Source organism: Pezoporus flaviventris, unplaced genomic scaffold (genome assembly GCF_033815535.1).
Source record: "Pezoporus flaviventris isolate CSIRO_AGI_PZ_B2104156 unplaced genomic scaffold, CSIRO_AGI_Pfla_v1 ptg000011l, whole genome shotgun sequence".
NCBI lineage: Eukaryota > Metazoa > Chordata > Aves > Psittaciformes > Psittacidae > Pezoporus > Pezoporus flaviventris.
In genome coordinates, this window is record NW_026892559.1 from 1,562,756 (window position 1) to 1,585,232 (window position 22,477).

A 22,477-nucleotide genomic window follows, 5' to 3' on the forward strand; every position below is an offset into this window, starting at 1 on the left:
GCTCAGCACCATGAGCACCATGTGGGGACCGAAGGCAAAGCTAACTGCTGAGCAAAGCACACTGGATGTTCCATGTGGGTTGTTTCTGATGTTGGACTATAACTCAGGAGTTATTGCAGGAGACAGCAGCCGGGCAGGCTGTTCACCATTGCGTGTCAGGCCAGCGTAACACGGATCTCTGTGAATATGGCCTGGCCAGATGGTCTGATTAATCCTAAATGACTCGTGGGGTAATTGCTTAAGCAAGTCAAAGCAAAAAGTTACGGCTTTGTGCAGAGGCGTGGAGGCTGAAAACTGCACTTCCCCAGTGAACATACGAGCTACTGACAGCATCCTATTAGAAACACAGGGTGAGGCGTGGGCACTGACAGGGTGAATGCACACTGCTCCCGTCCCCTTCCTCAGGACATAGAAACCCCCGCGGGAGCCGAGCTTACCAGGCAGCTCAACCCCGACCCCAGCCCCTAAATACAGGGGCACTGCAGCAACAACAAATGTAAAGACACATTCCTACCCCCGCCAAACCGCCAGGCCCTTCGTTAGGGTTCTGAAGCAGAAAGAGCTGAAGAAGGGAAGACATTCAAGACCCACACGTTAAGGCAACACGGAGGGGCCCTTCGACCACAGTGGGTACGGACGATGGTCGGTGGAGGGGTCCTCCGTGCCCGCGCATTGACGCGGGGCTGCCCGGGCGGGCGGTGCGGCCGCCATCGCCGCCTCAGCGCGGTCCCGCCTCCAGCTGCCGGAGGCCGGGTGGGCGGCGGGATGGCGGCGGCGGCGAGGGGCCGGGTGCTGTGCCTCTTCGATGTGGATGGGACCCTGACACCGGCTCGGCAGGTAGCGGGGCACGGGGCTGGGCGGAAAGCGGGCTCCGAGGGCAGCGCGGCATGGCGGAGCGAGCCCCGCCGGAGGGGCCTCACCCCCTGCTTCCCCGCCAGAAAATCGACCCGGAGGTGGACGCGTTCCTGCGGGAGCTGCGGCAGAGGGTGCACATCGGCGTGGTGGGGGGCTCCGACTACGCCAAGATAGCCGAGCAGCTGGGGGACGGCGATGAAGGTGAGGCGCGCACCGTGGGCTCCCCCGTGTCCTCAGCCTGACCCAAGCCTGCCCTTGGGGCTGGGTGGCCATCCTAATCCTTCTCCCGCTGTGGAGAGCAGGCAGGAATGGGTGCTGGGTTTGTACAGCCGTCATCTGGGCTCTGACGGCTCCCCTCACCGCGGGCAGGAGACCCTTGCTACCTGCTGCGCCGTGGTGGGGTGTCCGGGGGTTCCTCATCGTGTTCAATGGGGACATGGGGTAAAGGAGGGAGCGGGAGGGCGAGGGGCAGCCGCTGCTCCCTCCGCCGTGATTTCCTCCTCTGTCACGGATGCCAGGCGCGGGTGGGCTCCGAGCTCTTCCCTGATAGCGGGGGAAGGCTGAGAAATTCCCTGCTGAGGCTGGCTGCTGAGTCGGCAGCGCTGCGCGGCCTGGGGCTGGAGTTAGATAACCGGTAACGGCATGGCCTGGCCCCGGCACGCCGGCAGCGGGGAGGGGAGGGGGGGACAGGCAGCAGAATGACACACACGTAGTTGAAACAAGGCCGGTATTTTGGAGCCCTTATCTTCATCCTGCCATTGATTCACCCCGTGACCTCGGTCAGGTCGTTTCCCCCCTGCATGCGTCAGCTCCCCACATGCGAGCAGAAGATAATCTCCATGCTTGCTTTGCGGCGAGCAGAGAGGGCTGGTGGCCCTTTGCCGAGCATGGGAGATGCGGGCAGTGTGGCACCAAGGCAGCAGGAGGATGGCGGGCTCAGTCCTCAGCCCAGTCCTTTTGACCCCTTTTCCCAGGCAGTGCCCATGTTTCATGGTTTTGTTTCCTTCCCCCACAGTCATTGATAAGTTTGACTACGTCTTTGCAGAGAATGGTACTGTGCAATACAAGAATGGGCAGCTGGTCTCCAAGCAGGTAGGTGCAGCCCCCTTGCAGCCACGCCGCTCCTTCCCCATGCCCTGCGTGCCATGGGGAGCATGCTTGGCCCCTCTTTTCTCCCCCCCTAAATGCCAGACATGAAAGTCTCACACCTCCAGTTCATGTTCTTGGGTGGGCTTCTTGGGAGATCAAGCATCTTCCTCACTCCTTCTCCTCTGTCAGGCCATCCAGGACCACTTGGGAGAAGAGCTGTTGCAGGATCTGATCAACTTCTGTCTCAACTACATGGCGCTGCTGAAGCTGCCCAAGAAACGGTAATGGCCCCAACCCATGCAAATGGAAGTTGTACCACTGATTGCTCTGGAGCTCTGAGTTCCAGAGCTGGCCTGAGAACAGCTGAGCTACTGAGTTCGCTTGCTCCAGGCTTTATCTTATTATCTAGAGGTCCCATGTAGGATCACTGACCCACCAAGCTGGGCACTGTGGGCAAATAATGGAGGAGGGTCTTTTTCTTCGGAAGAGTCTTCACTATTTTTTAGCATAATGCCTGCTTTTCTGTTTGGATTTTCTTCCCTGGGAAGCGGGGTACAGCCACTGCATCCACCAGGTTACAGCCACTGCATCTATATGGGTACAGCCACTACATCCATCAGGGTACAGCCACTGTGTGCATCTCATTTAGGACAATGGTACCAGGTCGTTACCAGTCAGTGCATCAGGCATCATTGGTCCTATGATATTCAAGCAGATGAACAATAGCTCTTCAGATGGGAGGCCCAGCGCCTGAGCACACAGCTTCACACTGGTTCTAACCCAGTGTTTCTGTCTGCTTCCCCCGTGGAATCCAGCAGCCACAGGGTGCATTGGACTGGTACACCTCATCTGAAGGAAGACTAGTCCACTGCCAGGAAAGAAAAGGGTAGTTTTCCACTGGATCAGCTCATCCTGTTATCACAGAAAGGAAAGGGAGAAGGAAGAGATGGCATGAAGGTAGAAGGGAGAGGAGGAGCCCCTCTTTCAGAGGCAGCCTATTGTTAAACCAGCCTGGGTGCAGTGTCAAACTACCCCTCAGACCATGGTTTCACAAACCATGAGCCATTAGGGCTGTTGCAAGCAGCAGCTCTGCCCTCCTCTCGCTCTGGCTGGTTTGTTCCTACTCTCCGTTTGTGTTTGTAAGCTGGTAAAAGTTGCTAAACTGTGAACCAGATCAGCTGCCTGATGTGAGTCACCATGTGGCAATACAGTGACCGGTGAGGGGGGCCAGAGTGGTTCTTTACAACAGGACTGACAGCAAAACATGCCCCAGAAGTGTGGGCTGGAACCCTCAAGGCTGTTTGGTTGCCTCACTGCTGTCTGGTTGCCCAACAGCCTGGCAGAGTTGCAGCTCCCAGGTGCCTCTGTGGATTTAGGCTTATGGGATTTCTAGCAGAGCATGGACTTTAAACCACATCTCCCAAGTCCTGGCTTAGAGCATGAGCCGCTGAACCCTTGGTGCTGCGGAGATGCTGCTCCCAGGCTGCAGGCATGGCTGCCCATGTGTCCATTCCCCATGTCCATTCTCCATGCCCATCTGTCCATTCCTTCACTGACTTACAAGACAGGAGGCTGAGAGTTTTTCCCCCAGCCTCAGAGTGGTAGCACTTTACCACAGAGAAACAGTGCCTGGGGTTGGGAGGGCCATCAGGGGGGTAATGAGCTCCTCTGCTGGACAGGGAAGGAGATCTCCCTGCTCCAGCTAGGTTTCCACAAGAGTTTCAGTCTGTTTTCCAATTGGCGGTGCTGCCATCCGTCCCCTGTTTTTGCTGCCCTACCAGCTTTGGTACCTGTCTGAACCCTCAGTGAGTTATTCCAAGGTGGTAAGTGGAGAGAACCGGGGATTTATAACAAAGTGAAAAGAAGGGAGCAGTTTTCTGCCAGCCTAGTGCTTTGAACCAGCACACCGAGTAGGTGGAAGAGTAGTAGTCCCAGTGCAAGGCGAGAATGGCAAGCAGGAACTGGGTCCTGTCTGCGCAAACTTAGGTAAGAGTTGCAGTAAAAGGTGCAGGGGGACAAACTGAGATACAAAGGCCCTGGTGGGTCCTACCTGATTTGTGTCCCACAGAGAAGTTGTGATTGCTCATCAGCCTGCTGCCAGACATCAGGAGCCAGTTACACCAACCTGTTCCATCTCACTGCCCCAAGGCACTGCCAGCTTTACCCAACACACCCAGCACTTCTTAAAAGCCCCCAGGGGTGGAGATGCTGCAGTCCCTTCAGGCGGTTGGTGCAGTCCAGGCAATAGAATCAGAACGGTTTGGGTTGGAAGGGACCTTAAATCTCATCCAGTTCCAAGCCCCTGCCATGGGCAGGGACAGCTTCCACTAGACCAGGTTGCTCCAAGCCCCGTCCAGCTTGGCCTTGAACACTGCCAGGGATGGGGCAGCCACAGCTTCTGTGCGCAACCTGTGCCAGGGCATCACCACCCTCACAGTAACTAATTCCTTATCTCTAACCTAAGTCTCCCCTCTGGCAGGTTAAAGCCATTCCCCCTTGTCCTGTCACTACAGGCCCCTGGAAAAAGTCCCTCTCCAGATTTCTTGGAGGATCCCTTCAGGCTCTGGAAGCTGCTCTAAGGTCTCCCCAGAGCTTTCTCTTCTCCAGGCTGAACAAGCCCAGCTCTCAGCCTGCCCCCAGAGCAGAGCTGCTCCAACCCTTGCAGCATCTTCGTGGCCTCCTCTGTCCTTGCAGTTATTCATAACATTAGAAAATGTTTCCTATCATCTCCCCTATGCTCGTTGCTTCCAGCATCCCCAGGGCACACAGGAACTGTTTACTCCTCTTCTCTTACAGTCTCCTTTACAAAACTATGAGCCCCTTGGAGACACTAATCAGGAGTGCTGATGCCTGGTCTTTACCTGGCATGAAGTACCTGTGAGTGGGCATGGCTCCTCTCCTATTGTCTGTCCCTGCAGGGACTGCATGTCTCACGGAGCAGCCATTCGCCTGGGAAGGTGTGTTTTAGTCTCCCTGTATAGTGACCCTGTGCCCTTGTCCACCCACAGAGGAACCTTTATTGAGTTTCGCAATGGGATGCTGAACATCTCCCCCATCGGACGCAGCTGCACCCCAGAGGAGCGAATCGAGTTCTCCGAGCTGGACAAGGTACACAGGCTCACCCTTTGCTGGTGTTGCACCACCACAGATCTCAGGTCTTACCTGCTTCCTGCCCTTCCCAAGGAGAAAGGAGCCCAGATCCAAACTGTGCACCAGGCCAGCACATGCAGCAAGGTGAAAACAGCACTGGGGAGGGTCAGAAAACCTAAGGAAGGACACAGATGGATGGAAGAATTTGACTTCATTGGGCACCACCAATGCAGTGGGGTGGCCAGCAGGATTCCTCGTGCTGTGGGAGAGCCCCAGGGAATAAGGCACTTATTTAATAGGGTGTTTCCTCATTTACAGTAACCAAAGGCTGCCCAGCATCTGCCTTCTGTCCCGCACTCTCCCAGCCCCAACAGAGCTGGAACTAATGGGCTTTCCAGACCGGGAGGTGCACGGCAGATCTGCTGGGCAGGTCTCTGGAGCACTTGGCCCCTGTTCGCAGCAGTGTCTGCCTGGGGGAGCTTCCTTGGGGTTGAGGGATCGGTTGGACTTGGCAAGACTTCTGCAGCAAAGCTGGAGACTGGGTTGGGAACTTGGCTTTGGGGTAACTGCAGCGAGGAAGGGCTGGGACCTGCTCTTCTTGGGAGCTGCTGGAGCTGCTGAGCTGGTGGCCTCTACATGACACGGGTCAGGGCTGGTGAAAGCTGGCTAAATGTGCTTGTACTGGGGCTCAGGGAAGTCAGGAAGGGAGAAGAGCAAGGGGCCATAGCTGCGCAACAGACAGCTTACGGTGGGTTCTGGTTGACTGTCAGTACCCAATTATTCCACCTGCTTTCCTCCCTTTTCCTCCTTGCTCCACAGAAAGAGCGGATTCGGGAGAAGTTTGTGGCAGCCTTGCAGAGGGAGTTTGCTGGCAAAGGTCTGCGTTTCTCTCGAGGTGAGTGAAGGGAGTTTCCCTGGCTTTGCCTGGCCTCTTCATTGTGCTTCCCCTGAAATGCTGGGAAGGGAAGCAGGAATCCTGGTTGTTCCCTCTGGGTGCCTGGAGACCAGGGAAGACACAGAGAGCTCATAGTCCTGGAGAGCTGCTGCAGGGACACCTCATTCACATCCAAAGCAGGGCGACAGCGGAGAATAAACTGTGCTGCAGATTCGCCTCCCCTGCAGTCAGGCAGATGGGAGGGATTTTGTCCTGCCACATTATCCCTGCCTTAATTCCAGTTAGCTCTGTGGAGCTTCCCCTCCCCAGAAGGTCTGTTCTGGCTCCAGCAGCAGCAGCGTGGCCAGCAGAGCTCGAGGCACATGTGCGTCTCTCTAGGACTGAGATGGGAGCCTCATGAGTGTCTCAGCTCTAGGGTTTACTTGGGAGGGTTGACTACAAAGAAAAACCTCTTTCTTCTTGGAGGAAGAGCTGTGAGGGGTGAGGAGCCTGCAGCTCCATGCCATGGGCCACTTCTTGGGGTGGCTTTTGCAAGTGAGAGCCACCCGTAGTGAAGATGAGGAACCAAAGGAGGGGCTTGAGTAATCCTGGGGGTCTGGCCAGCCTGGAGAGCAAAATGAGGGTGTGTAAGCAACGGGGCTGGTGGTGGACAAGACCCTCCACAGGGCACATGGGTATGTGTGAGGTAAGAAGGTGCCATGTGGTAGCCTGAGCTAAAGGGAAAGGGGGTGACAAGGCTGAAAGCCAGGAGGTGACACCCCACTCTTGACCCAGGGTGGATGAGTACTGCGGGTCTGGCCCCCTTATAGCCTCCGCTTAAAGCCCCTTCAGCATCCTTTCAGCAGCATCCTCTGTTGCCCACAGCACTGACACACCGTTTGTCACAGCAGAGAAAGACAAGGTCCCCGCAGGCACGGGGGACGAGAGCAGAACAATGGGCCTCTCTCCTCTGACTTTGGGAAACCACCATGAAGAGCCTGGGCCTGTTGTGTAGAAGCATCGAGACAAGGGGAGCTGCGGGCCCCCTGCTCCTCCACAAAGAAAACGCGGTGTGTCTCAGGTCAGGCATCCAACACCAGGAACATGTGGGAATGGGGCTCTTCTGCCATGCTGGCTCCATGTGCCTTGTCCCGGACTGTGGAGGACACAAGCCCCAGAGGTGATGGAGGATCCCCCTGCAGCCCCCCAGACCCATGCTCTGCCTAGGCAAGGGCCAGTGCTGGCTGTCCTCCACACCAGCTCTTCTCCCTTCAAGTTTCCTACCCTCTGCAACTGGCATCAAGAGCCCCTTCTTGCTGCCCCGTTGTGTTTAAAAGGCCAGGATGCAGCGAAACACAGTGTTTTTCACAGACAGATGGCTTTGGATACTAAACCAGGAAGGATTTTAATGAGGTCTGACAAGTTTGGCTCCCGCTCCCATGCTGACTCCTGCTTCAAGTCTGGGGGCATCCCCATCCCTGAGGTTGTAGGGCACTTGCTCCTATACATATCACAGTGTCCTGCCCAGGTAGTGAAACCTCTGCCCCAAGCTGAACACACAGACTCCATCTCCAGCTCCTCAGGCTCCAAGGAGGGCTCCAAGAGGGACACCTCAACCAGCCAGGGAGGAGAGGATCATGGCATCAGGAGCTGAGTGTTTGAATGGTCTGGGGAATCGGTGCCTCTCCTCCAGCAGGGGCCATCCCTGTGGGTACCTGTCTACTTTACTACTAGAAGTACCTGCTTCCTAAGAGAAGTAGGGTTGTGATTTATGGAGAAGGAGATGTGTGCAACTCCAGGACTGCTGTCAGCCTAGCAGACTGCCTGGAGATGCAGATGGTCCCCGTGGAGCCAAGAGGAGCAGAGACCTGAACTGGCAGGAGGATGCACATCCAAGTTGAAATCCCCGCTCCTCCTGGCTCCAAGCGAGATCCAAACATACATGTGCCCTAAGGCTTTGTTTTGGGAGGAACTTGTCACCCGTGTTGGTGCTGGGACAAGGTTCTGGCTCTGCAGCCTATGCATGCAGTGTGGTAGCTCACAAGGATGGGGAAGCTGCTGCCTCTGAGAACCCCCAAAAGGCAGCACAGTGCTGGGGTAAGCCTGGTCTGAGAGCAAGGGCTGGAAGTCTGCTAACCCTGGGTGGCCGTGGGTGTCCATGTGCACACACGTGTGCGTGCTCTGGGAAAGCTCCCTCACCTCTGTACATCTGCCACATCTGCCTTCGTGCCCCTCCAGATGTGAGCAATTCACACTTGACTGTTGTAGCAAGAGGCGACAGGCCAGGGTCGTGCCCCAGTTATGTTGATGGTACCTCCATGGACCACCCTTGATCAGTGTGCACAGCCTGCGTGGGGCCTGCAGCATGGCCAGCTGGGACCCCTGAGCTGTGTGGTGCATGGGGTTTGCTTTGAGTGTGCAGGGTGCTGGGAGGTCCCAGTCCCTGCAGGGTTAAGGAGCGCCAGAGTGCTCTAGGAGGGCCAGTGATGTTCACACAGGAGCCTTGGTTGCCCCCCGTTGTGACACAGAACATACTGATGCAAGGTGTGATCCAGTGTCTCCCAGCAGATGCATCTCTTGGGACCTCCCATCCCAGCATCCTCCCTGCAGTGCTGGTTCCTGCTTGCTGCCTGCCTGCAGTCAGGGGAGCTGTGCTGATGGTCACCACAGCCACACTGATGTCACTCCAGCTCGTTGTCATAGGAACAGCTACATGCTGCAGAGGCACACCAAGGCAAAGCTGGTGCCTGGCTGGTGTTTGGGCTGAGGACTGCACACAGACATCTGGACCTCTCCTATCCCAGCATGGGGGACACCCTGTCAGCTCCCACCAGTGTTGCCCTTCCTTGTGCTGGCAGGTGGCATGATCAGCTTCGACGTCTTCCCAGAGGGCTGGGACAAGCGCTACTGCCTCAACGTGCTCGATGATGAGAGATTTGACACCATCCACTTCTTTGGGAATGAGACAACCCCTGTGAGTATCCCCTGCTCACCCCTCTCGTGGCCGCTTTCTCTCCTGCATGGTGCTGCTCCATCACAGTTCCACAGCCTGGGTTCCACCCGTGGCACCTCGAGTGCTGCCAGGGGAAGAGACATTCTCGTGCCACAGAGGTTTGCAGAAGGCTCATGATGGTGGCAGGGTCACTGTGCTGGGGAGCAGGTCCACCTCAGCATTGCTTTCCTACCCCTGGCACTCTCGGGGGATGCAGCCACTCTTGTGGCCCATAGGACCCAAAATGCACCTAGGAGGGGGCTTTTCAATAGCAGGAACAGCTTCGCCTTCCCTTTAGAGCAGTGAAGGATGATGCTTCCTTGCTGCTGTAGACCAGCTCTCCCATCCACTCAGCCCTTTCCAGATGTGGGCAACCTCTGCTCCCCAGATGTGCCCACCACATCTTTTGCTAGTTCATCCATAGGCAGTGCAGGGAGCTCCTGGCTGCCTGGAAGAGCTTTGCTGGTCCTGGGCCTTCCCCATCCTTTATACACTCCTCCCATGGCACAGAGGAGGGGAGACAAGAGGGGGGAGCAGGGCTCCAACCCAGGCCCGTCTGCCTCCCTGGGACAGCAGAGCGCTGACATCCTCTGACAGAGCCAGATGTGGAAGCATGGATGAGGATGCTCTGGTGATGCCCTGCTAACACTTTCCCTGTTTCCTGTCTCCCTGCAGGGAGGGAACGACTATGAGATCTACGATGATCCCCGCACAGTGGGACACAGCGTCCAGAACCCGCAGGACACGGTCCAGCGATGCCGCGAGATCTTCTTTCCGGAGAGAGCAAACGAGTGCTGACTGCACAGGTCCTGCAGCCCTGCCCCATCCCTGCCCTCTCCCCTGCCAGGAAAAGCACCTTCACGTGAGGGATCTGCTCAGGGTGACAGGAAATCCCCACTGTGCAGAGCTGGTCGGGCTGTTAAGGCGTGAGCGCAGGTGGGTGCGCAGGAGGGGGCTTTGCTGAGCAGCCCTTTGGCACTCCCGATCTGTGGCTGGGGCTCCCAGGACCAGACCCTCCTCGCCTCCAGAAAAACTTCTCTCTTGACAGTTTGGGCTGGGTGGGCAGCAATGTAGATGCTTTCTTGGTCAGAAAGTGTTGAGAGGGCCAGTCACAAGACCATCCCCGTGCTCCCTCCCCCCTTCTCTTCTTTTCCCTCTGTTTCCCTTAACACTTCTGCATGAGGGAGCATGTGTCTCACCTTTCTCTCCCCTTTGCACCTTGGCTGGGGAGGTTGGGGCTGCTGAGGCCCCAGGCACTCTCCGTGAAGCTGCTCCGAGGCAGGAGGCCAGGAAGGCTGTTTGCTCCAAGTAGGAAGGGGTAGCTGCGACCCCAGCTGGTTGCAGCATTGGGCATCCTAACAGAGGGGTCACCATGTCCTTCCCCTCAATGCCACACCGTGCCAGTCGCTACAGGTGACCTGGGAATTACAGTTTTAAAATGACTGACTGGGCTTCTGCTCTGAGCTTTGCTCAGGCGCATGAAGAAACTAATTCTCTCTTTAGCTCTCAAAAAAAAAACACCCAGGATGTATTTTCTGCATTCTCAAATGAGACCTTCTCTGGTGTGGCTGGAGGACGCCAGGCACCCAATGTGTGCAGGGCACTCTGTGGAGCAGCTGTAGGCAGAAGGCTTCCTGGTCCCCTGCCCACTGCCATGTCCATTAGGTGTCACAAGTGTGTCAGTGTAAAACCACCCAGGGCATTCATAACGGACCACGTCACCTTCCTTCCCAGTGCTCAGCTTTCCATCCTGCTGCCAGAGGCATTCTCAGAGAGGGCCAAGACAGGCCAGACCTGGTTCGTACTGCCAATGGAGGTACCCTCTCAACAGTGCCCTCTTAAACCTGCTTTTCCACCTCATCTCATCCCACACGCACAGTTTACATGGTCACCTTTAGGGAGGCAGGATCTACAGTACTGTCATGTGTCCTGCTGCTCTCTTCTGCGTCTTCATGCGTTGCAAAACCACATCTGCTCTTCAGCCCTTCATCTCATGTTGCCCCTTTGTTCCTGGCAGCTGTGCTGGGACATGTGGCTGCACCGATGACACTAGTCACAACTTGGTACTCCAGAGAAGCTCAGGGATCCCCTCCAGGGAGATGTCCACTTACAGCTACCAGGGCACACGTACCTAGTGTTTGTGGTCCTGGAAGATAGTGAATGTTCCTGCAACCTGCCCCTTTGCTCCCCATGAGCCTTTCTCACCACGTCGCTGTTGCTGTGTCACTGTCCTGTCTCTTGGTCCTGTTTTCTCTCCCCTTTTTCTCCTGTTCCTGCTGTCCTTGCCATTGCTCTTCATCTCCCACCTGGACTGCAGAGAGAAGTTTCTCAGCTGGCTGCCACCACCGTAACCAAGGGACTGCATGCATCAGGTGAGATATGTCGGTACTTGTAGACCCAGGGCAGGGCTCTCGTGTGGCCATGGGCAGAGTCCTGCGTGGTTCTTGGTGCTGCTGCCTGGCTGCAGGAGCAGGGGTGCTGCTCCTCCTCCTGACTGCACCTCTTAACTCTACAACGCATCAGGTCTGTAATGCATCCCATCTGCATGAGCACAAGGGTCTGCCCAGCATCCAGAAATCCCCAACAAATGCACAAACTCCTCTTTCTACCCAGAGGTTGTTGCGTGGCAGAAGAGGACTTGTTGGAGAAACCTGAATGCAGGCTACTCTTTTCACAGGCCACTGGTTTCGGCACTGAAACCTTCATGGAGGAATCGTGTGTTTTGTGGTTCCTCCTCTGTTTCACTGTGGATCAGGTGATGTGTGCGGTTTGGGGCGGGGGGGGGGGGGGGGTAATTTTCCTGTAAGTCTATTCAAACCCAGCAGGAGCTCTAGTGAGTTCAGTGGTGAGTGAAGAGCAGCCCTGAAGTCACAAGACACTGTGGTGGCCTTGGGGGCTGAGATGACTTGCACATTTGAAGGGAAGGACAGGCTCTGTCCAAAGCTGCTCCTGGTGGCAGCGCATCCCTTGCTCAGGGTGGGGGGGTTGCAGGGCGAGCAGAGCAGAGGCAGGGTTGACCTCTGTGGCACCTACCATCGCTGTCTGCTCAAGAGCTCATATGTGCATGAGTGGGATCAAGCCCAGGAACCTTCCCTGTTCCTGTCTCTGGCTTACATCAAGCCTGGGCCAGCTGAGGGCACCTTGCAGCAGGAGACGCTGTCCTGCTGGAGGGGTGAGGATGACAACAGAAGTAGCTGGGGCAGCACCTCAGAGTCACAGCATGGCTGAGGTTGAAGGGGCCTCATCTGCTCCCACCCTGCTGCTCAAGCAGGGCCGCTGAGAGTCCCAGCTGCCTGCTTTGTGTCTTGCAGGCAGGGATGAGGCACAGAGCTGGGGTGGGAGCCCTGTGCCTGCCCCTGAGACCCCTTTGCCATGATGTTCCTCACCCGGTGGGTGCCTGTGGTGTGAGTTGGGGGTTCTCCTGTGTACGTGTGAGTGAGATGATGTGGTGGGCCTTGTGTTGGGGAGTGGCTCCGTATCTGTGCGAGATGGGCAGCTCCTGTCTGGCAAATACCAACTGTTAAATAAGAAATATATTTAAATACAGATATATGTATATTAAAAAAAATAAAACCAATCCTACTAAAGCTACAACACGCAGTGGTTGGAGGCAGCGTGTGCTTTGTGCTGGGCTCTGTTGGGCTGAGACACATCCAGATGGCAGGCACCCAAAATCCCTGCAGCAGTGGGGGACCAGCCCCAACCCCAGCCCCCATCCCAGTGGGCAGCAGCCTCCTGTCCCAGGCTCAGCGTCTGCTCCCCCTGAGCAAACCTGGAGCACCCCAGAATCCCCAGACCATGCTGTCTGGATAAATCCCTGAGTGATCCAGGTCCTTTACCTGGGACAGCCAGCAGCATCCCCACTGTGACACACACAGGACAAAGAGCCAGGATGGGCAGGGCTCATGGGAAAGTCACTTTTAATGGTTTATTGCCAATGTTACAAAGGTTGACACATGGTCAGACAGGCGGGAACCACACTGGAGTTGTAAAAACACCACAAGTCTGGGGTTGTAGTTTATTCCCCCAAAAAATAGGGAAAGGGAAAACAACCAAATCAATCAAGGTTTGCCTTGGCCAAGCTGACTCTGTGTCCCAGGGATCCTGGGGCCTGAGCCAGCATCACCACAGCCCCTCGGTAAGCTGGGCTTGGGGTTGGCAGTGAGATGGGCTGTGGGGTATGCCCCTGTCAGCCTGGGCTGGGGCAGTAGGCAGTGGGTCCTGAATGCACAGGGCCTGGCTGGCCTGTGTGGCACCAGCCTCGTCCCTTCTTCCTGCTTACAACAGACCCCTGTCCCCGCTGCAGCAGCAGCAGCAGCAAGATGTGGAAAATGCCACTCTCCAACAGTGCTGAGGGCCAGGAGCAGGGAGCAGGTCCCCAGGGAGCTGGCTGTCACCTCCCCAGGCCCGCTTGGAAATAAACCCTTTCAGATGCTGATGATTCCTGGAACATTGCCTGGGGTCACCTCCGGTCCAGCCCTGTGCAAGTTGTCCTTGTCCTGTTGACCTCTGCCTTGTCCCTCCTGAGCCCACCTGGCCAGGGCATGGCAGAGAAGACCAAAACCAAAGAAGTTTGTGCTTTGTATACGAGACCCTGCCTACACCGAGGGGCTGGGGAGAAGTGGCTGAGGCTACTTACATCCCTCAGCCCCTCACATCCCCCTGGCAAGCTATGGATATGCACACACACACACACACACACATACAGATGGGAAGCAGGGTCTCCAGAGGGCTGGGGGGACAAGGAGCTGCCATCTCACCCAAAACCACATCAGTATGGAGCCAAAATAAATGCGGTACCAGCCCAAGGGTGGTGGGGAGCACAGAGGTGCCAAGTTCACCCCTGCCCCTGCGGGCACAGGTCTCAGCACCTTGCCAGCAGCCATATGCCCCTTAGTGTTTTCTTTCTGTAAGCCACCCACCTCCCCGTGACACCGCTGACCTGAGAGCTGTTGATGGAGGGATGTGGCTCAGGCAGGTGCCGTCAACTACCAGCAATAGTGGTACGCTGCCCCACATTGCCCCACACTGCCCTGTTTCTCCCCAGCCCCACAGCATGCCCCGCTGATGGTGTGCTGTGGGCAATGAGACCAAATGGGGAGCCCATCTTGCCAAAGCTGGGTTTAGGAGGACGAGCCAAGCTCCCCCAGACTTCCCTCTCCCGCTCTCAGCACCGGTGGGCAGGGGTAGGGCTGGTTCCCCTGATCCCCATGGCCTCCGGGGCAAGAAAGGGGACATGGTGCTCGGCACTGCCCCCAGCGCTGGAGGGCGGCAGGGGAGGGCTCTGCTTTCCCCGTCCCCCTCGACAGACACTTACAAACACACACAAAGGAAACCGTAACCTTATAAAAGACACCGAACGCAAACGCCTGCATGTTTGGGGGCAGCCCCGGCCCCACCGCCGCCTCGGCTCCCCTTGTGAGCGGCCGGGCAGGTTTGCTCTGTGGGGCCGAGTGGCCGGTGGCCCTCCCGGGGGCCTAGGAGCCGATGATCTGGCCAGACCACGTCTCGTGCTTCGTGTGGGGTGCCAGGTTGGTGAGGACCACCTCCACCGCCTGGAACTTCTGGTTCTTGGGAGGGATGGGGCAGACCTTGTACGTCACCTCGTCCCCCTCCACCGGGACATACTCCCCCTCGATGCTGCAGGAGAGGAGAGGAGAAGTGGGGCTGGGGCCAAGAGCTGGACCACCCAGCACCAAGGAAGGAAGACACCCAATCCATCAGCTGCGCCTTAGGGGTAGAGGACAAGCAGAGCCTCATCTCCACATCACGGAGACCTCCTAACCCCAGCCCGCAGGTCTCCAGCCCCACACATCCCCAGACTTACTCAGACACGTGCACAAAGATGTCCTCTGTGCCATTCTCGGGGGTGATGAACCCATGGCCCTGGGAGCGAGAGAACTGCTTGCAGACACCCTTGAAGATGGGGCCAGCAGAGGCACGTGCTGTGCTGTAGGAGGAAAGGGATGGAGATGTCTCACTGGGGGGGACAGCACATGGAGAGGTTTGCTAGGAATAGACAGCATTCCATGGGGAGAGTATATGGATCCCACCTGCAGCACTGCCGGCAGACAGGTGCAGAGATGCTGCGTGCCACGATGACAACATGCATCAGCTGCAAAGAGTCCTACTGGCGACTGTGGTCCCTGCTTAGCTGAGCAGGACAGCCCCAAGCCCACTTGCTGTGCGCTGGGTACTCACGCTGAGTAGGTCCTGGTCCTCTTGGTGGGGAGCGGGCTGGGCAGGTCCCGCAGCAGCAGGTTGCCACGCTCCCAGATGCGGCTGCCCTCACGCTGGAAGGGGAAGGTGGGCCACACCGGCGACTTGGGCGAGTGCAGCGGGGGCACCGCTGGTGGGGCGCTGGGGTCTGATGACATGGTGGGGCTGGCGGGCTCCTCCGTTCTGGGGACAGATGGGCAGGCAGGCGGCGGGAGAAAGGGTGCCCCGGGTCTGCTGGGTACCTGCGGCCAGGGGAGCAAAGGGGGGTGTTACAGCCCCCCCCCCCCAGGGAGGGGGTTTGGCAGTAGGGGCAGTTTGCTGTCAGGAACAGCCCCCTCTGCTCCCAGCCCACATCTATGGGTGCAGGCAGCACACTGATGGCCTTGGTACTGGGCACCAACACCAGGTGCTAGGAATTGCCCTAGGAAGCCCATCCTAGCTTGGATCAACCCAGAATATTCCTAGATTCATAGAATGGTTTGGATCAGAAGGGACCTCAAAGCTCATCCAGTTCCAACCCCCTGCCACGGGCAGGGACACTTTCCACTAGACCAGGTTGCTCCAAGCCCCGTCCAGCCTGGCCTTAAACACTGCCAAGGATGGGGCAGCCACAGCTCCTGTGCGCAACCTGTGCCAGTGTCCCACTGGCGCAGTTAAACAATCCAAACAGTTCCCGCAGAACAATCCCGAGGGAAGGAAAGAACCTGGTTTGTGGCTTTGCCTTTCATTTGTTTCAGGATAACCCCACATATTAGAGATGAAGTCAATAAGAAGCATGTCCTGGGAGAAGGAGCAGCTGAGCGTAGGCTGCCATAGGAAGGGACCATTTTGGGAAGGATGCCCATGCAGTGCCAGCCCCCCAGGGCTCCCGGCCCCACCCTCTGAGATATTCCCACAGTCTGGGATTTCTGCTGAAAGGATGAAGGAAAAAGGTTGAGCCAACAGGTAGGTCGAGGTCAGGGTCTGAGGTCTCCCCACCACTGGAGGTTGCCTCTGTGCTATGGGATGTAGGACCCAAACCCAGCCCCGGTCAGCAGCTTGCTGCCCACTGGCCACATCCCTACAGGGAAGGGGCAGTGGGAGGCTATTGCAGGCTGCCAACACCACACGCACATCACTGGGACACCTCAGATGAGCCACAACAGCTCAATCACTGCCACTGTGGGCATTGGGCCCCAGGTTTTGGCTGGCATCATGTGGTTTGCAAGGAGGTAAAGCCCAAGGGGTAACCCTGTGCTGGGATGTGCGAGAGGTGGCCTGGCAGCTGAGTCACCCACCAAAGAGCAGGAGCCAGAGCAAGCGTGAGCATGGCTGAACCACCCTGAGCATGAAACCAGGGGCCTGTGCATTCTGAAGCAGGTTTCCCCCAACATCCCATGTTGTTACCATCCCCTTCCCTGCCAGCCCATGCAGCCCTTCCAACTCCGCTGTGGCATGCAGTATTCTTTGGGAGGACACCAGCACACACTGGGAAACCCGGGGAATAGTTAATTTGGTTTCTGACTCATCCGTGGCCCCTCGAGGCACAGTGGCTCTGGGGCAAAGCACAAAAGGGGGTCACCTCAGCTCTGAAATTAGCAGGCACCAAGGACATGGGAAGAGATTTCTAGAGCAGTGGAAGGGTTGGGAGGGACCTAGCAACTCCTGTTCCCCTTCCGGAGGGTCTACCCATCCACACCTCAGTTAGTGTCCTAGTGGTGTCTCCCTCTCAGCCCTGCAAAGCTTCACCCAGGTTTCAGCCAGCAGAGACCACGCTGGAGCCTCACGCCAAGGCAAAACCCAGCACTTTGCTCTTGCCCTTTAAGATGACTTCCAGCCATAACCGCAAACCCCTCTGAAACATCCTTCCTATCTCTGACTTCCCCTCCACCCCTGCACCAAACCCTTCATGCGCTTCAGTGGCTCCTCTGTGCCATGAAGCAACTGGAGCACAAGCACCTGCCTCCTGCTCCACGGCCCACCCACACCAGGGCTGCTCAGCTCCCCCCTTGGAGCCTCAGCATCTCCTTCTTCCATTCCCAGGCTCACCACCTCCATCCCCCATGCCCGAGGAGCTCAGAGGGGCTCATGGAGCCCTGCGAGTGAGACATCCAAAAGCCTGGGCAGCCACCACGCTGCTCCACTGCTCCCATCTGTGTCCCCCACCCGACCACCCTGCCTGTGCTGGCAAGCAGCCTGCCTGCTTCTGGGCAGTAAAAAGTGATGTGGTCCCCAAGCATCACTGCAGGATCTGGCATCTTCCCAGGAGGATCAGGGTTGAGCGATGTGGGGAAGTGACCCTCAGTTCTCTGCCACATCATGGAGCTGACACTATGAAAATGGCTTCACCACAGAGTACCTCCTCTGTGCTGCTTTCACTGAGGAGACCTTTTCGGTTTCCCCACCAGATTAGGGACAATGGAGGGTATTTAACCTGAATGCTTGGAGCAAAACTATTAGTATGCTGAGGGTGTTGGCTGGCACCAGGAGAATGAGCTTCCTCCAGCGGATCCATGTGAGGCTGGAAAAATGGAAGTTTCCCAGAGGGAAAAGAAAAACAGGAGGTGAAGGGGAAGGGGTATGCAAGAGGGGGAGCCTTGCAGGGAGAAAATGGCTTGGGCAGATGAAGTGACAGCCGAGAGTGGGTCTGTGCCAGGTTCACCTGTGGGACCAGCACAGGCCTGGGTGCCCTGAGGGCCTCCTGGTTTGGGTTGAGTGGTGATGGGGAGCAGGAGCCTGCTGCGCATCACCGAGGCAGAGGAAACAGAGAACACACTCCTGAGGCCTGAGGATGGCAACTGCTGTGTGCCCCCATTAGCTGAGCTTGCCCCACATGGGAAAACAAGCTGAGTGCAACAGCCCTCAGGTGCTTTGGGGAGCTCTGGCTGGTCCGTAGGGATGTGGGGAAAGCCCTAGCAAAGCACAGCAGCTCACTGGGACTACAGTGACAGGGCACAGCAAGGCTGTGAGGTCCCCATCCTTGGGGGTGTGCAGCCTCCTGGACACATCCTGCTCAGAGGCATTGCACCTAAGTCCTGCTTGGAGTGGGGGCTAGAGCAGAGACCCCTGTCCTGTGGCCATGCCAAGGTTGGCTCCCAAGGCCAGACACTCTCTGCTCCTCTCCCTTTGTTTGGGGGTCATCCTTGGGGCCCCGTGACTGAACACCCAGCTTTGCTGCTGCTGGTGAAGCTGAGGCTGAGCGGGAGCTTTGGCACCATGGGGCTCCAGGGCAGTATCCTGCCTTCCACATCATTTAAATCCCCGCAGCAAACAAAGGGACTGAGGAAATTAAACTCAGCAAAAGTGGGCTGAGAGAAGAGGGGAGACATGAGCATGTCCTTGCTGGTGTCCCCTCTACCCAGCCCAGCTGGAGACCAGGGAAAGCTTCTCCTGCCCTTCTTCCTCCTCTGTTCTCTATCCCACCACCCTCTGCCAGTCCTTTCGCCATGCTGCAGCCCCAGCAGGTGACAAGGAGGAGGCACTTGGAGGCATTTTCACTTCTCCTCCATCACCAGTGTCATGTTCCCCTTCACTGGGACCATAAGCACCTGTCCCCACCACAGGTCTCTGCCAGCCAGGCAGACACCACCCTCAGCAGCGTGCCCATTGCACGTATGTATACAGTGCAGGGATGAAATCCGGGTCACTCGAGGAGGCGAGGGGAGGCCGCAGCAGCCCAGCTCTGGCGTGGGGATCGGGAAGCCTTTTTCCAGTGTAGCCCCATCCCCACAGCCACTGCCAGACCTGCACCTCGCTCCTCGCTGTCTCCCCTGGGTGGCTTTGTTCTGCAGGTCCCCTGGGGTGACAGTCCTCTGAGGAAGGTGTGCAAGCGGCACTGAGATCAGCACTCCCTGGAAGAATGCTTCTCATAAAAACACCCCCAGCTCCCAGCTCCTCACAGAGAACATCTCAGAATGAACCCCAAAGTGCTCTGGTGACAGGGTTTCCTTCCGCAGCAGCAGCCAGCTTTGCTTTTATGTTTTTCAGAGGGCAGGCTCCCAAGCCAAGCTGACAGTCGGGAATGCTCACAGGCAGAATGCAGGAAACCCAGGCCAATTAAGGCAGACAGGCAGTAGACACATCAGCTTTTATCTTGAGATCCAAGTACCCTATTCATCATCAGCGACTGAAAGGTCTGTGCTTTATCAAATAAAATCACTGTCTTTCTCTGTCTCTTTAAAGCCAAGCACATTGACTTAGGTGCTGTCTGTGACCTTGTTTAACTAAACAGCCCTTCAAGGTCCCCCAGAACGGGGGAAGGAGCCTTTTGAAGAGGCACCAGCCCCTCTCTGCCACTCCCCGTTCATTAGTGGCAGCGGAAAAAAAAAAACCCTCACACGTCCCTCAGCCAGGCAGGGGAATGCATATTTAATTGGCTTAATGGCCCCCGGTGAGCTGGCCCTCCCACACGGCACTTCTTTGTGCTCCTTCCCATCTGCTGGAACCTCAAGGCTGCCCAGAACGGATGGACGAATGGATGGGTGGCTGCTCCACCAGCGGCTGTCATGCTCCGGCTCTGGTCATGACCCACCATCCCCTTTATGGACTGTTTCCCTTCACGCCGCCGCATTCCTTTGCAAATCCCTGGCTCAGATGCTGTCTGTCACCACGCTTGGGTCTGCTGAGTGCCGCTGCTCCCCCTGCCCCAGCCAAGGAGGTGGAAGTTATTTTCTCCCTGCTGCCTTTTCCAGCAAGATCCTACATGGGCTCTTCCCTGCCACTCGCCATCATGTTCTCTCTTGTCTCTCATGACTGCCAGTGGTCCCTGTTCAGAAGCCAGATTTACCTCCCTACTTTGTCCACCCCAGTAGCAGAAAGGTGTCTGTATGTCAAACAGACCCCCCATCTCCGCAGCTGGCTGCCGGCAGCCATCTCCTCACCCCACGGAGCAGGGAAAGCGATGTTCTGGCCCACTGCCATCCTCAGTGGAAGATGATGCCCCCCCAGACCCAGCCTGTCTAGACACGGGCTGAAACAGAAGAGCTACACCCCTCCAGACGCAGAAACGTGCCCCCAGAGCTCAGTGCAACAATAAGAATCCCACATTTCAGCTGCTTGGCATATTCATATGCCAAGGGACCCAGCAGCAACGTGGTAGCCAGCAGAGAGCCTGAATCAGCACCTCCCAGGGACTGCTGTCAAGGGCTGGAACCAGCTGGGGAACCTGGATGGCTCCAGGCAGGGGGTGGCACAAGCAGGTTACCCCTCGCTGGGCTGCGTTTCTCCATCCTCCCTTGGAGGAGGCTCACAGCCTTGGCGTCTGGCAGGATTTTATAAATGCTGTCTCTATCCAATGCTAATGAAAGCCCCTCAGCCCTCCCACCCCCCTTTCTGGTCATGCTGTTAAGAGTTAATACCAAGCAAAGCAATTTCCTTGCCCACCCTGCATGTTAAAAAACCCTTTGCTGAGACAAATTACTATAGGAAAAATAAACTAGGCGGTTTTTGGGGAATACAGACTGACAGCATCCTCTCCCTAGCTAAGCCAATCACGCTCACAACTCCAGGGATCTTTGCTGAGATAGTCTCGCCTACGATACAGCCTGCTTAGCGCTAAAATATGAATGTCACCTTTATGGATCGATTATAAAAAGCTCCCTTAGTGCTGGGGTGCCCAGATCTCCAGGAGGCCACGGGGGAGAGAAAGAAGGCTGCCAGATGCAAAGGAGAAGCAAAGGGAGAAGCCATCATGGAGGCTTGATTTACCTTTTAAGCATATATGCATAATCCTCACTCCCAAATACCAAATTTATGGAATTAGGTTGTTTTGTTGCATTTGGTTTGGGTGCATTTTTTTAATGAGAACAGTGTCTATTCAAAGACCTGGTGCAAATGTCCTCATCTGTGCGTCCTTCCTTCCTCCTTTGTGGATCTAACTTGCCATCAGCAGGAATGAACAGTGCAGCCAGTCCTAAAGAAACCTCAATTCAAGCCCACATCATTATCATGGTTTAATTAGAAGGATTTTTTACAGACTGCCTCCCCTTCACCCGGCAATCAGAGAGCTGGGTCCAGCTGATCTCAGCCCCTCTTGGCAAAGCCCTGGCTATTTGCCCCCCAGCCACAGCAGACATACAGTACTACACTGCCGCCGCCGCCACCTCCAGAGGAGTTATTGTTCCCGAGGCTGGTGGGGAATAACCGAACCGGAGGAGAGAAGTCGTACCTCAGCCTCGCACCTCTCCACCGTCAAAAGGAAAAAGCAGGTTTAAAAGAAGGTGGCGGTGCACGAAGTTTAACCTCCAGCCACAATAGCCCCAGATGGCCATTGTGCCTCCCCTCACTCACCTCCTTAGCACTGACGGGCTCCCTGGAGTTGCGCTCTGCAAAGCATCGGTGCTCGGCGGGGCCGAACTCTCCTCCGCTGCCGTGCGAGGAGCAGTGGTCTCTCCTGCAGCCTGGCTGCGGGGGGCTTTCTCCGGCTGCCTGCCTGCCTGCCTGCCTGCCGGCTGCCTGCTGATGGACCTGCGGGATCTGATGTGTGGATGATGCGCGCCTCGCACACACACACACGCATCCGCACGCCTTCCCTGACGTCAGGGCCAGGCCAGGGGGAGCGGGCAGGTGGGAGGGATCAGGCTGGTCATTTCTGAGCTAGGCTTAAAGAAGCAAGGCTGTATGGGAGGCTGGAGGCTACGAGGGTCAGCCCAGGGGGGCTGCATCACTCCAGTTATGCAAAGTGACGTGCTTCGGTGCATCACTGGCATGGCCGGACGCAACAGGGCAGCCCCACAGGCACTGGAGGGGGAGAACGGGCCAGAAAGCCAGGGGGGTCCCCTGCAATGGGTCAAGCCTCTCCCACATCACCCCAAGACCTACTAGTGGTGCTGCAGCCACTCTCCCCATATGCCCAAGCCTGCAGCCCCCAAGCATGCATGGGTGTTGCAGTCACCCCCAGCACAGCCAGGAGAGCACACACCACAAATCCACCCCATTGCCCTGTGCCCCTGCTCTGGCCTCATTTCTAGCAGCACACTATGCCAACTCCCTGAGCCTAGAAGATCTTCCCTTTCTGGTTTCCCCTCTGCCAAGAGCCATCTCCATGGGCAAAAGCAACGTCATAAGTTGGCCAGAGACTTTCTCTCTTGGGGGCGTAGGGTGATGTGATGAGGACAGGAATCAGTTGTATCCACTGGGAAACAGGGCGAGGAGTAGTGGGGTTTAAATTTCAAGGAGTGAGACTGATGCTAGACATTAGGAAAGGCTTTCTAACAGAACAGGCAGTTAATTACTCAAGTAGATTGCCTGGGGAAGCACCAGAGTCTCCATCACTGGAGGTTTTTAAGAACAGGCTGGGTAGGCATCCTTTGGGAGGAATTTAGGTGGTATCAGCCTCATTTTGGAGCAGAAGGGTGGACCACACCAGTACCTTAAAACGC

The 22,477-nt window shown here is 56.7% G+C and overlaps 2 protein-coding genes across 2 annotated transcripts; one reads left to right on the forward strand and one right to left on the reverse strand.

Moving 5' to 3' along the window:
• Nucleotides 1-624: 624 nt before the first annotated feature.
• Nucleotides 625-10,402, forward strand: PMM1 (phosphomannomutase 1). Its single transcript, XM_061450724.1, has 8 exons — nucleotides 625-837; nucleotides 939-1,056; nucleotides 1,871-1,947; nucleotides 2,134-2,225; nucleotides 4,953-5,052; nucleotides 5,854-5,929; nucleotides 8,767-8,882; nucleotides 9,576-10,402. The coding sequence occupies exons 1-8, from the start codon at nucleotides 640-642 to the stop codon at nucleotides 9,696-9,698; spliced, it is 900 nt and encodes a 299-aa protein (XP_061306708.1). The 5' UTR covers nucleotides 625-639; the 3' UTR covers nucleotides 9,699-10,402.
• Nucleotides 10,403-12,803: 2,401 nt separating this feature from the next.
• On the reverse strand, nucleotides 12,804-21,666 carry CSDC2 (cold shock domain containing C2). Its single transcript, XM_061450727.1, has 4 exons — nucleotides 21,387-21,666; nucleotides 15,102-15,361; nucleotides 14,728-14,850; nucleotides 12,804-14,540 (listed from the first exon to the last, which is right to left on the reverse strand). The coding sequence occupies exons 2-4, from the start codon at nucleotides 15,275-15,277 to the stop codon at nucleotides 14,378-14,380; spliced, it is 462 nt and encodes a 153-aa protein (XP_061306711.1). The 5' UTR covers nucleotides 15,278-15,361; nucleotides 21,387-21,666; the 3' UTR covers nucleotides 12,804-14,377.
• Between the last annotated feature and the right edge of the window lie 811 nt (nucleotides 21,667-22,477).